The 13,381-nt window shown below is 52.2% G+C and overlaps 1 protein-coding gene across 1 annotated transcript; it reads left to right on the top strand.

The window, feature by feature from the left end:
- The first annotated feature begins 3,389 nt into the window (after positions 1–3,389).
- RNASEH2A (ribonuclease H2 subunit A) lies at positions 3,390–9,848 on the top strand. The gene is made up of 8 exons (XM_003275590.2): positions 3,390–3,628; positions 3,838–3,909; positions 4,036–4,159; positions 4,263–4,350; positions 6,753–6,890; positions 6,999–7,086; positions 9,286–9,409; positions 9,531–9,848. The coding sequence occupies exons 1-8, from the start codon at positions 3,502–3,504 to the stop codon at positions 9,667–9,669; spliced, it is 900 nt and encodes a 299-aa protein (XP_003275638.1). The 5' UTR covers positions 3,390–3,501; the 3' UTR covers positions 9,670–9,848.
- Positions 9,849–13,381: the final 3,533 nt, after the last annotated feature.

Genomic DNA, 13,381 nt, shown 5'->3' with positions numbered 1-13,381 from the left:
ATGGCGGGCGCCAAGGATGTCGTAGGACACTCACAACTGGGCAGGCTGGCACAGCCTGGAAGTGTCAGGTTGTAGTTCCTCTGGGCCACTTATCCCGTATATGAGCTTGGAAGGTTGGCTTGCTGTCTCTGGGTCTTGGTTTCCCCACCTGAGCCTCATGGAAATATTAAATGAGGCCAGGCATGGTGGCTGGCTCACACCTGTAATCCCAGCACTTTGGGAGGCTGAGATGGGAGTATCACTTGAGCCCAGGAGTTCCAGACGAGCCTGGGCAACATGGTGAAACACCGTCTCTGCAAAAAATACAAAAAATTAGCCAGGCACAGTGGCATGTGCCTGTAGTCCCAGCTATTTGGGAGGCCGAGGTAGGAGGATTGCTTGAGCCCAGGAGGGTGAGGCTGCAGTGATCTGTGACTGCGTCACTGCTCCAGCCTGGGCGACAGAGCGAGACCCTGTCTCAAAAGAAAAAAAAGGCCGGGCGCGGTGGCTCACGCTTGTAATCCCAGCACTTTGGGAGGCCGAGGCGGGCGGATCGCGAGGTCAGGAGATCGAGACCACAGTGAAACCCCGTCTCTACTAAAAATACAAAAAAATTAGCCGGGCGTGGTGGCGGGCGCCTGTAGTCCCAGCTACTCGGAGAGGCTGAGGCAGGAGAATGGCATGAACCTGGGAGGCGGAGATTGCAGTGAGCCGAGATTGCGCCACTGCACTCCAGCCTGGGCGACAGATCGAGACTCTGTCTCAAAAAAAAAAAAAACAAAAAAAAAACAAAAGAAAAAAAAAAAGCTTAAATGAGGTAATCTGTGGCGGGGTGTCTGGCATAGAGGCAGAGTCTAGCGAATATGCGCTTCTCTTATTTGTTAGTATCTTTATCTTTCTCCCTCTCTGGGGGACGGGATTGGAAGTAGGCCCCCTCCACGTAGGTCTTCACCTCTGCTCTCCTTCTCTAGAAGTCGAGGACTCAATCCTTGGCCCGTGGGGAAAGTGGCGGTGTTTCTGTGACCTGGGCAAGCAGGAGCGCAGCCGCGAGGTAGTGGGCACAGCGCCGGGCCCGGTTTTCATGGACCCGGAGAACCTGATCCAGTTACGGCCCTGCCGGCAACGGGATTGTCCATCCTGCAAGCCCTTCGACTGCGACTGGAGTCTCTGAGCCCGGGTGAGAGAGGGGCCCAGAGGAGGCAGGGCCGGGGCAAGCCGCGGGGCTCAGGGTGGGCGCGGAGGGAGGACGTGCGGTGCGGGGCGGGTATGAAGCGAGTTTGGGGAAGAAAGAACTGGGGCTCCAAGTCTTGAGTGACTTGAGGCTGATTTGGTTAGGGGGAAGCTGAGTCAGGAGCCGTGAGCCCCGCTGATATCTAGGGAGAAAAGGAGAAAAGTGGAGGGGGCGCCGGGCGCCGGGGCTCATGCCTGTAATTCCAGGATTTTGGGAGGCCGAGACAGGCGGATCTCTTGAGTCCAGAAGTTCAAGATCAGTCTGGGCAATATAGTTGAGATCACCTCTCCATAAAAATGTTTTAAATTAGGCCAGGCGCGGTGGCTCACGCCTGCAATCCCAGCACTTTGGGAGGCCGAGGTGGGCGGATCACAAGGTCAGGAGATCGAGACCATCATGGCTAACACGGTGAAGCCCCGTCTCTACTAAAAACATAAAAAATTAGCCGGGCGCCGGGGCGGGCGCCTGTAGTCCCAGCTACTCGGGAGGCTGAGGCAGGAGAATGGCGTGAACCCGGGAGGCGGAGCTTGCAGTGAGCCGAGATCGCGCCACTGCACTCCAGCCCGGGCGACAGAGCGAGACTCTGTCTCAAAAAAAAAAAAAAAAAAAAAAAAAAAATTTAAATTAGACGAGCGTGGCGGCACATGCCTGTGGTCCCAGCTACTCGGTAGGATGGGGAGGGAGGATCGCTTGAGCCTGGGAGGCAAAGGTTACATTGAGCCAAGATCGCTACACTGCTATCCAGCCTGGGCAACAGAGTAATATTCTGTCTCAAAAAAAAAAAAAAAAAAAAAAAAAAAAGTGGAGGGGGAGGGGCAGAGGAGTAAAGGAGATAGACAATGAACTAGGACCCTGAGGAAGGGGCATGAGCCTGGTAAGGGGCGGGAACCCACAGGCAGAGGACATGAGTCCCAGTGAGTCCAGTGAATAGAAGAAGTGGTGGAGGACAGGCACTGTGGCTCAGGTTTGTAATCCCAACAATTTGGGAGGTGGAGGCGACCGGATCACTTGAGCCCAGGAGTTTGAAGCCAGCCTGGGCAACATAATGAGCCCCCGTCTCTGCAAAAAATACCAAAAATAGGCGGGCATGGTGGTGTGGTGCGCACCTGTAGTCCAGCTGCTTGGGAGACTGAGGTGGGAGGATCGCGTCAGCCCAAGAGGTGGAGTTTGTGGTGAGCCAAGATCGCGCCACTGCACTCCAGCCTGGGCAACAGAGAGAGCCCCTGTCTAAAAAAAAAAAAAAAAGGCCCGGCGCGGTGGCTCACGCCTGTAATCTCAGCACTTTGGGAGGCCGAGGCGGGCGGATCACAAGGTCAGGAAATCGAGACCAACGTGGCTAACACGGTGAAACCCCATCTCTACTAAAAAGTACAAAAAATTAGCCGAGTGTGGTGGCGGGCGCCTGTAGTCCCAGCTACTCGGGAGGCTGAGGCAGGAGAATGGCGTGAACCCGGGAGACAGAGCTTGCAGTGAGCCGAGATGGCGCCATTGCAGTCCAGCCTGGGCGTCAGAGCGAGACACTGTCTCAAAAAAAAAAGGGGGGGGGTCGAGGGGTGGGGGTGGGGACATTCATTCTAAGTTGGGTGGAATGAGCTTCTATAGTGGACAGAGACCCTGAGCAGGAGTCCACTGAAGTCTGTGATCTCCAACGGGGGTGGGGAAGGCTTGGCCTGAATGAGACAGAGGTTAGGAAGCACAGATCTTGCAGGGAGTGGAGGTGGGCCAAAGGGAGCAACCAAGAGAGGGAGTTTGGGGACTCCAAATCCAAAAGCCTGAGTTTAGTGGAAGCGGGGCTACCTGGTCCAGGGGACTTAGAATGTGTACAGAAGCAGAGACCGCAAGTACAGGGCCTGAATCCAAGCGGACGTTGGGGACCCAGTGATGCGGGACCCGTGTCCTGGGAGTGGGGTGATATTTGACCCTCTAGTTCCCCATTAGGCTGGGTCCGAAGCTGCGTCTCAGTTTCCCTCTTATTTCCCCCTCTTCCCACCGGCCAACGCAGGCGGGGCCCCAGAGACCGTGAAGCAGAGCTTGCAAAGTGACCCTGTCCACCGAATTCCCCAAGCTGAGTGTTCGGCCATAGCCCTTCGGGACTACAATTCCCAGGAGGGCGCACGGCAGCGACGTCGGCGTCGGCTGCGAAAGCGCCTACGGCGGCGGGAGCGTCAGGGGCGTGTTCTGCCCGTGGATTGGCCGGAAACAGGCGCCGCTGCGAGGCCCGCGGAAAACGCGCGCCGAGACGGGCTCCTGCGGTATCAGTTCTTGCAGCTGGTGGCGGCGGCCGAGGCGGCATGGATCTCAGCGAGCTGGAGAGAGACAATACGGGCCGCTGTCGCCTCAGTTCGCCTGTGCCCGCGGTGTGCCGCAAGGAGCCTTGCGTCCTGGGCGTCGATGAGGCGGGCAGGGGCCCCGTGCTGGGTGCGCCCCTAGGGCCAGGGAGGGGAGGGGCGTGGTACGGGGGATGTGCGGGAAACGGGAGTCGGGATTGCACCGCACCAGGGGAGGGGATGTGGTCGTGGTGATGGCACCTAAAGAAGCAGTGATGATAGATCAGGGATGAATGGCAACTTTCACGGGCTCAGTGATTGGACCCCGGCTGCCAGAAAACTGACACCTCTCCTCCGCAGGCCCCATGGTCTACGCCATCTGTTATTGTCCCCTGTCCCGCTTGGCAGATCTGGAGGCGCTGAAAGTGGCAGGTGAGCCCGAGGTGTGCGTCTGGGGAAGGGATTCCTGGGTATGCGCAGGGGCAGGTGAGAACTGAAAGGGGAGGGCAGGAACTGGGAGAACCAGCTGTTCCCCTTCTCTTCCAAACCTCCTCCCAGACTCAAAGACCCTATTGGAGAGCGAGCGGGAAAGGCTGTTTGCGAAAATGGAGGACAGGGACTTTGTCGGCTGGGCGCTGGATGTGCTGTCGCCAAACCTCATCTCTACCAGCATGCTTGGGCGGTGAGGGGTCCCCGGGAGGGGCTGTGGGAGAGGGGCAGCCAGCATGGGCTGACCAGGCTTTGTTCCTCGAATGAGGTTAACTGGGCTCTGTTCCCCACCACAGGGTCAAATACAACCTGAACTCCCTGTCACATGATACAGCCACTGGGCTTATACAATATGCATTGGACCAGGGCGTGAACGTCACCCAGGTGAGTTAACTGTAAGTTGTCCCCATTTGGTCATCTCAGGATAAAATGGGGACAAAACAGGAGTTCGAGACTTCAGTGAGCCATGATCATGCCACAGCACTCCATCCTGGGTGACAAAGGAAGACCCCCAACTCAAAAATGGAGGCAGGGCGCAGTGGCTCATGCCTATAATCGCAGCACTTTGGGAGGCAGCGGCGGGTAGATCACAAGAGGTCAAGAGTTCGAGACCAGCCTGACCAACATGGTGAAACCCCGTCTCTACTAAAAATACAAAAATTAGCTGGACGTGGTGGCAGGCGCCTGTAATCCTAGCTACTCAGGAGGCTGAGGCAGGAGAATCACTTGAACCCAGGAGGCAGAAGTTGCAGTGAGCCAAGATTGTGCCCTTGTACTCCAACCTGGGCAACAGAGCAAGACCCTGTCTCAAAAAAATAAATAAATAAAAATAAACTAAAAATGAGAGACCAGGCGCGGTGGCTCACAGCTGTAATCCCAGCGCTTTGGGAGGCTGAGGCGGGCAGATCACCTGAGGTCAGGAGTTGAAGACCATCCTGGCCAACAATGGTGAAACCCCGTCTCTACCGAAAATACAGAAAATGAGCCCAGCATGGTGGCGGGTGCCTGTAATCCCACCTATTGGGGAGGCCAAGGTGGGAGAATTGCTCGAACTCGGGAGGCAGAGGTTGCAGTGAGCTGAGATCGCACCATTGCACTCCAGCCCGGGGGACAGAGCGAAAAATAAAAATAAAAATAAATAAATGTGGGCAAAAATGTGCAGTGGGCAGATTCAGCATCACATACGTCTGGAGTGCCTCAGGCATATTCATTGCTACTGTTGATTTTGTGCTCCTGTTTCTGCCCTAAATGTGTGCCACACTGAGGACCACAGTGTAGCCCCTAGTCCCATCTCCATCTAATCTCTCCCTCATCCTAAAGGCTCAGTCTCTAGAACAAATCCCACATGTGTCTATCTGCTACCTCTGTCCTAGCCCAGGACACCCCCCACTCCCTGGACACCTGCTGAGTGTCGTCTCTCGTCCCTCACCCTCCTATCCCCTCCAATCTGTTCCCCATGCAGCAACAGAAGGTAGTCTTTTTGAAATGCACATCTTGACATTTAGTTTTCCGATCACAGTGGAAATTAAATCAGGAAAATTCACAGTCGAGTGGGGGAGAATTACATTAAATTACCAGAGAAAAACATAAATCAGCATTGCCTCGAATGCTCTCAATGAAAGAACGGACCGTTTTGAGAGAATAACAAGGCAAAATAACCTCGACATAGGAATTGTATGCTGGGTTTGGTGGCTCACACCTGTAATCCCAGCACTTTGGGAAGCTGAGGTGAACAAATCAGTTGAGGCCAGGAGTTCCGGACCAGCCTGGGCAACATAGCGAGACTCCATCTCTACAAAAAGAAGAAGAAAGAAAGGAATTATAGCAAGGTAGACCTTGCTGAGGAGGGACCTGAGGACCAGGCCCAAATGCAGAGCTGGTGATGCAGTAACTGGTGTAGACAGACAAGGGCTCTGCCCGTGGGGGTTCAGGGCCTAGCCTGGGCAGAAAGATGGTCAACTGGTAAACAAAAAATAAAGGTTGTTTCTGAAAACAGTACTGCTGCAGAGATACCACTTTCCCCCAGCAGCTCTTGGACCCTTTCTTCGGTGCTGCAGCCAAAGGCCCCCATGCATGAGTCCAGTATCATGAACCTGGTCCCAGCTCAGGGCCTCTGTACTGGCTATTCTCACACCTAGAGCCCTCTTCCCCAGATCTCTGCACAGTTTACTTCCTCACCTCCTTCAAGCCTTTATTCACCACTACACCTAGCTAACTTTTTATTTTTTGTAGAAACAGGGTCTCCATATGTTGCCCAAGTTGGTCTCAACCACCTGCCCTCAAGCAATCCTCCCACTTTGGCTTCCTAAAGTGTTGGGATTACAGGCTTGTGCTAATGCACTCTACCAATTTTTTTCTAGTGTTTTCTGCCACCTCAGTTCCTAGAACAGTATGTGGCATGCAGTAGGTGCCAAATAAGTGTAGAGTAAAAGCAGCGTGATCAGAGGAAGCCTCTTCAGGAGGTGATTTTTTTCTTTGTTTTATTTTATTGTATTTATTTTATGTTTTTATAAAGATGAGGTCTCACTGTGTTGCCAAGCCTGGTCTCAAACTCCCAGGCTCAAGCAGTCGTCCCGCCTCAGCCTCCCAAACTGCTGGGATCACAGGCCTGAACAACTTTGCCTGGCCTAGGAGGAGATGTTTGAGTTGAAATCCATGATTGATCCAGCCTGGGGATGTGCTGTGAGAAGAGGATTCTGGGTAGCAGGAAGAACATGCCAGGGCTGTGAGGACAGAGCATTGGTACAGTTGTTTGTTCAATTGATATGTATCTGTTGCCGTGGCAGGTATTCGTGGACACCGTAGGGATGCCAGAGACATACCAGGCGTGGCTGCAGCAAAGTTTTCCCGGGATTGAGGTGACAGTCAAGGCCAAAGCAGATGCCCTCTACCCAGTGGTTAGTGCTGCCAGCATCTGTGCCAAGGTCAGTACCCTACTAGCCACAGCTGGCTTCCACCATCCCACTATATAGGGGCCAGGCATGGCCACCAAAGGGAAGGAGGGAGATTCCAGGTGCATGTCTTGCACACAGGTGGCCCGGGACCAGGCCGTGAAGAAATGGCAGTTCGTGGAGAAACTGCAGGACTTGGATACTGATTATGGCTCAGGCTACCCCAATGGTGAGCAGACACGTGACCATGGTACTAATGTTGAAATGGCCAGGGCTGAGCACACTTCTGAGGTTTTCTTTTTTTCCTTTCTGTCATTTGTAATTTTATTTTGCTTACTTTTTGTTTGTATTTATAATTTTTGTTTATTTTTTGAGATGGAGTTTCGCTCTTGTCCCCAGGCTGGAGTGCAATGGTGCGATCTCGGCTCACCGCAACCTCCACCTCCCGGCTTCAAGCGATTCTCCTGCCTCAGCCTCGCGAGTAGCTGGGATTACAGGCATGTGCCACCACACCCAGCTAATTTTGTATTTTTAGTAGAGACAAGGTTTCTCCATGTTGGTCAGGCTAATCTTGATCTCCTGACCTCAGGTGATCTGCCCAGCTCAGCCTCCCAAAGTGCTGAGATCACAGGCGTGTGCCACCGTGCCCGGCCTATTTTTTGTTTTTATAGAGGTGGGGTCTTGTCATGTTGCCCAGGCTGGTCTCAAACTCCTGGAGTCAGGCAGTCCTCCCACCTTGGTCTTTCAAAGTGCTGGGATTACAGCCATGAGCCACCACCCCTGGCTCTTTTTTTCTTCTTTTTTTAAAGAGATGGGGGTCTCCCTATGTTGCCCAGCCTGGTCTTGAACTCGTGGGCTTAAGTGATCCTCCTGCCTTGGACTCCCAAATAGCTAGGATTACAGGTGTGAACTACTGTGCCTGGCTGGAAGTTTTCTAAATTGTTCTGGTCACCCTACTCCACAGTGAAAGAGGCCAAGTGTTAGACAGTGGTGCCATTTGTTCATGGCCACACAGCCAGTGAGTGATGGATCTGGATTCCAGGCCATAGGATTGCTGCTCTCTTCCCCGCTTCCCACTTTGCTGTCTTTCTGGAGCCCCAGTGATGGACTGAGACCCAAGGTGGGCATTTGTCCCTTTGTTAAGGGGAAGGGGACCAGGTGTAGTGGCTCATGCCTGTAATCCCAGCACTTTGGGAAGCTGAGGTAGGAGAACCGCTTGAGTCCTTGAGTTCAAGGCCAGCCTGGGCAACATAGCGAGACCCCCATCCCTATCAAAAATTTAAAAAATGAGCCAGTTATAGTGGTGCCCACCTGTAGTCCCAGCTACTCTGGAGGAGGAGGCTAAGGTGGGTGGGTTGCTTGAGGACCCAGGAGTTGGAGGCTGCAGTGAGCTATGATTATGCCACTGCACTCCAGCCTTGGTGACAAGGTGAGATCTTGTGTCAAAAAAAAAATGTTAGCCAGGCGTGGTGGCTCACACCTGTAATCCCAGGACTTTGGGAGGCTGAGGCGGGTGGATCCTTTGAGGTCAGGAGTTCTAGACCAGCCTGACTAACGTGGTGAAACCCCATCTCTACTAAAAATACAAAATTAGCTGGACGTGGTGGCACACGCCCATAATCCCAGCGACTCGGGAGGCTGAGGCAGGAGAATTGCTTGAACCTGGGAGGTGGAGGTTGCAGTGAGCCGAGATCGCATAATTGCACTCCAGCCTGGGAAATGAGCAAAACTCCATCTCAAAATAATAATAATAATAATGTTTAATGACAGGCCGGGCCAGGTGGTTCATGCCTGTAATCCTAGCATTTTAAGAGACAGAGGCAGATAGATCATGTGAACTCAGGAATTCACGACCAGCCTGGGCAATATGGCAAAACCCCATCTCTACAAAAAATACAAAAATTAGCCAGGTGTAGTGGTGCGCACCTGTAGTCTCAGCTACTTGGGAGGCTGAGGTGGGAGGATGGCTTTAGCCTGGGAGGCAGAGGTTGCATTGAGCTGTGATACTGTCACTGCACTCCAGCCTGGGTAATAGAGTGAGACCCTATCTCAAAAAAATAAAAAGGCTAGGCATGGTGTTCACACCTGTAATCCTAGCACTTTGGGAGGCTGAGGTGGGTGGATCACCTGAGGTCAGGAGTTTGAGACCAGCCTGCCTGTCCAATATGGTGAAACCCCATCTCTACTAAAAATACAAAAATTAGCCGGGTGTGGTGGTGGGTGGCTGTAGTCCCAGCTACTTGGGAGGCTGAGGCAGGAGAATCACTTGAATCCGGGAGGTGGAGGTTGCAGTGAGCCGAGATCGCGCCACTGCACTCCAGCCTGGCGACAGAGTGAGACTCCATCTCAAAGGAAAAAAAAAAGAGTGGCAAGGATCTTGAATGTTATGGTGCAACTTGGACTGTCACCATTGCCCACCCTACCCCAGATCCCAAGACAAAAGCGTGGTTGAAGGAGCACGTGGAGCCTGTGTTCGGCTTCCCCCAGTTTGTCCGGTTCAGCTGGCGCACGGCCCAGACCATCCTGGAGAAAGAGGCAGAAGATGTTATATGGTGGGTGTCATGGATGTCCTGGGGGTGCTATAGGGAAGGAACGAGGGAGCACAGCGTTCAGCCCTGCCAGAGAGGGCTGCTCCCCGTGGAAGTGGTCACTGTCATCACCTCTCTCCCACAGGGAGGACTCAGCACCCGAGGATCAGGAGGGACTCAGGAAGATCACATCCTACTTCCTCAATGAAGGGTCCCAAGCCCGTCCCCGTTCTTCCCACCGATATTTCCTGGAACGCGGCCTAGAGTCAGCAACCAGCCTCTAGCAGCTGCCTCTGCGCGCTCTACCTGCCTCCCCAACCCAGACATTAAAATTGTTTAAGGAGAACCACACGTAGGGGATGTACTTTTGGGACAGAAGCGAGGTGGGAGTGTGCTCTGCAGCTGTGTCCAGCTACTTCCTTTTGGAACCTTAAACAGAATGGGTGTTGGTTGATTGATTTTATTTGGTTTGATTTTTTTCATTTTTTAATTTTATTTATTTTATTTTATTTTTTTGAGAGACGAAGTCTCACTCTGTCACCCAGGCTGGAGTAGAATGGGGCAATCTCAGCTCACTGCAACCTCTGCCTTCCAGGTTCAAGCGATTCTCCTGCCTCAGTTTCCCAAGTAGCTGGGACTATAGGTGTGTGCCATGCCCAACTAATTTTTTTTTTTTTTTTTTTTGAGACAGTCTCCTGTTTCCAAGGCTGGAGTACCATGGCACGATCTCAGCTCACTGCAACCTCCACCTCCCTGGTTCAAGCAATTCCCCTGCCTCAGCCCCCCAAGTAGCTGGGATTACAGGTGCATGCCACCACACCCGGCTAATTTTCTTTTCTTTTGTTTCTTTTTTTTTTTGAGACGGAGTCTCACTTTGTCACCAGGCTGGAGTGCAGTGATGCGATCTTGGCTCACTGCAACCTCTGCCTCCCGGGTTCAAGCTATTCTCCTGCCTCAGCCTCCCACGTAGCTGTGACTATAGGCATGCGCTACCACACTCAGCTAATTTTTGTATTTTTAGTAGAGACAGAGTTTCACCATATTGGCCAGACTGGTCTTAAACTGCTGACCTCAGGCAATCTGCCCGCCTTGGCCTCTCAAAGTGCTGGGATTATAGGTGTGAGCCACTGTGCCTGGCCTAATTTTTGTATTTTTTAGTAGAGACAAGGTTTCACTATATGTTGGTCAGGCTGTTCTCTACCTCCTGACCTCAGGTGATCTGTCTGCCTTAGCCTCCCGAAGTGCTGGGATTACAGGCATGAACCACTGCACCAACCTTTTTTTAGTTATATTTTTAATTTTTAAAAATTTTTAAATTTTCTTTCTTGAGACGGAGTCTCGCTCTGTCACCCAGGCTGGAGTGCATTGGCGCAGTCTTAGCTCACTGTAACTTCTGCCTCCCAGGTTCAAATGATTCTCCTGCTTCAGCCTCCCGAGTAGCTGGGACTACAGGTGCATGCCACCAGGCCTGGCTAATTTTTTGTATTTTTAGTAGAAACAGCGTTTCACAATGTTAGCCATGATGGTCTCAATCTTCTGACCTTGTGATCCGCCTGCTTCAGCCTCCCAAAGTGCTGGGATTACAGGCATGTGCCACCATGCATTGCCTATTTGTATTTAAAAAATTTTTTGAGACAGAATTTCACTCCGTCACCCAGGCTGGAGTGCAGTGGTGCGATCTCAGCTCAGTGCAACCTCCGCCTCCTGGGTTCAAGCGATTCTCCCACCTTAACCTGAGTAGCTCAGATTCCAGGCACATGCCACGATGCCCAACTAATTTTTGTATTTTTTGTAGAGATGAGGTTTCATCATGTTGCCCAGGCTGGTCTTGTAGTCCTGGGTTCAGTGATCTGCCCGCTGTGGCCTCTCAAGGTGTGAGCCACCATACCTGGCTGATTTATTCTGATATGTAAAATACATGATGTGGCTGGGTGCAGGGGCTCATACATGTAATCCTAGTGCTTTGGAAGGCTGAGTCAGGAGGATCTTGACCCGTCTGGACAACATAGGGTAACAAGAGCGAAACTCCGTCTCAAAAAAAAGAAAAAAGAAAATAAAAAGAATTGGCTGGGCTGCATGGGGGAAGATAAGAAAAAATAAAGAAAGGTCACGAGCCAAACAAAAATCTTGGCGGGCAGGGTGGCGTGTGGCTGCAGTCCCAGCTTTTTGGAGGTTGCGGTAGGCTCCAGCACGGGCGACAGAGCACGACTATGTCTCAAAAAAAAGAAGCGTATCTGCGCATTAATGCTTGGTACAAGCTGTATTCTTTCCAGAAGGACCTAGAAGGCACAGATAAGCCCACCAGTGATTTGGGGCAGGTTGGGATGGAAGCTTCTCAAATGTTCTCCTTTTGGTTCTGTTTTTGTTGGTTTTGTTTTGTTTTGAGACAGAGTCTCGTTCTGTCACCCAGGCCGGAGTGCAGTGGCACAGTCTTAGGTCACTGCAACCCCCCCCTTCCCAGGTTCAAGCAATTCTCCCACCTCAGCCTCCCGAACAGCTGGGACTACACCATGCCCAGCTAGTTTTCATATTTTTATTTTTTTATTTTTATTTTTATTTTTTTATTTTTTTTGAGACAGAGTCTCGCTCTGTCACCCAGGCTGGAGTGCAGTGCCGCGATCTCGGCTCACTGCAAGCTCCGCCTCCCGGGTTCACGCCATTCTCCTGCCTCAGCCTCTCCGAGTAGCTGGGACTACAGGCGCCCACCACCATGCCTGGCTAATTTTTTTGTATTTTTAGTAGAGACGGGGTTTCACCGTGGTCTCGATCTCCTGACCTCGTGATCCGCCCGCCTCGGCCTCCCAAAGTGCTGGGATTACAAGCGTGAGCCACCGCACCTGACCAGTTTTTGTATTTTTAGTAGTGACAGGGTTTCACCATGTTGGCCAGGCTGGTCTGAAACTCCTGACCTCAAGTGACCCGCCTGCCTCGGTCTCCCAATGTTCTGGGATTATAAGTGTAAGCCACTGCGCCCAGTCTGTTTTTGTTTTCTGAGACAGGGTCTCTGTCACCCAGGCCAAAGTGTTGTCATGTGATCTTGGCTCATTGAAGCTTCGAATGCCTGGGCTCACAGGGTCCTCCCACCTCAGCCCTGTGAGTAAGTGGAACTACAGGTATGCCACCACACACAGCCAATTAAAACCGCTGGGCCTGGTGGCTCACACCTGTAATCCCAGCACTTTGGGAGGCTGAGGTGGGCGGATCACCAGGTCAGGAGATCGAGACCATCCTGGCTAACACGGTGAAACCCCGTCTCTACTAATACAAAAAAATTATCCGGGCATGGTGGCGGGCGCCTGTAGTCCCAGCTACTCTGGAGGCTGAGGCAGAAGAATGGCGTGAACCTGGGAGGCGGATCTTGTAGTGAGCTGAGATAGCGCCACTGCACTCCAGCCTGAGTGACAGTGCGAGACTGAGCCTCAAAAAAAAAAAAAAAATTAAAAAAAATTTGGTAGAGACAGGATCGCCCTGTTGCCCAGATTGGTCTCTCAAATTCCTGAGCTCAAGCGATCCTCCCATCTCAGCCTCCCAAAGTTCTTGGGATTACAGGCGTGGGCCACTGCACCCGCCCTGCTCTCTTTTTTGAGACAGAGTCTTGCTTTGTTGCCCAGCCTGGCCAACATGGTGAAACCCCGTCTCTACTAAAAGTACAAAAATTAACCAGGCATAGTGGCAGGCTCCTGTAATCCCAGCTAGTCTGGAGGCTGAGGCAGGAGAATAGCTTGAACCTGGGAGGCAGAGGTTGCAGTGAGCCGAGATCGTGCCACACTGCACTCCAGCCTGGGTGACAAGAGCGAGACTCCGTCTCAAAAAACAAAAACAAACAAAAAACCTATGACTCTCACATTTCCTTTTCTAAATGAGGTCCTGAGTATGTGGGACTACAAGCAGAAACCATTGCAACTTGCTAATTTTTTTTGTTTTTTTGGTAGAGATGAGGTCTTACTATGTTGCCCAGGCTGATTTTGAACTCCTGACTTCAAGCAGTTCTCCGGC

Source organism: Nomascus leucogenys, chromosome 10 (assembly GCF_006542625.1).
Source record: "Nomascus leucogenys isolate Asia chromosome 10, Asia_NLE_v1, whole genome shotgun sequence".
Lineage (NCBI taxonomy): Eukaryota > Metazoa > Chordata > Mammalia > Primates > Hylobatidae > Nomascus > Nomascus leucogenys.
Note: the sequence above shows the minus strand (reverse complement) of the source record. Positions and strands in the feature narration are given on the sequence as shown.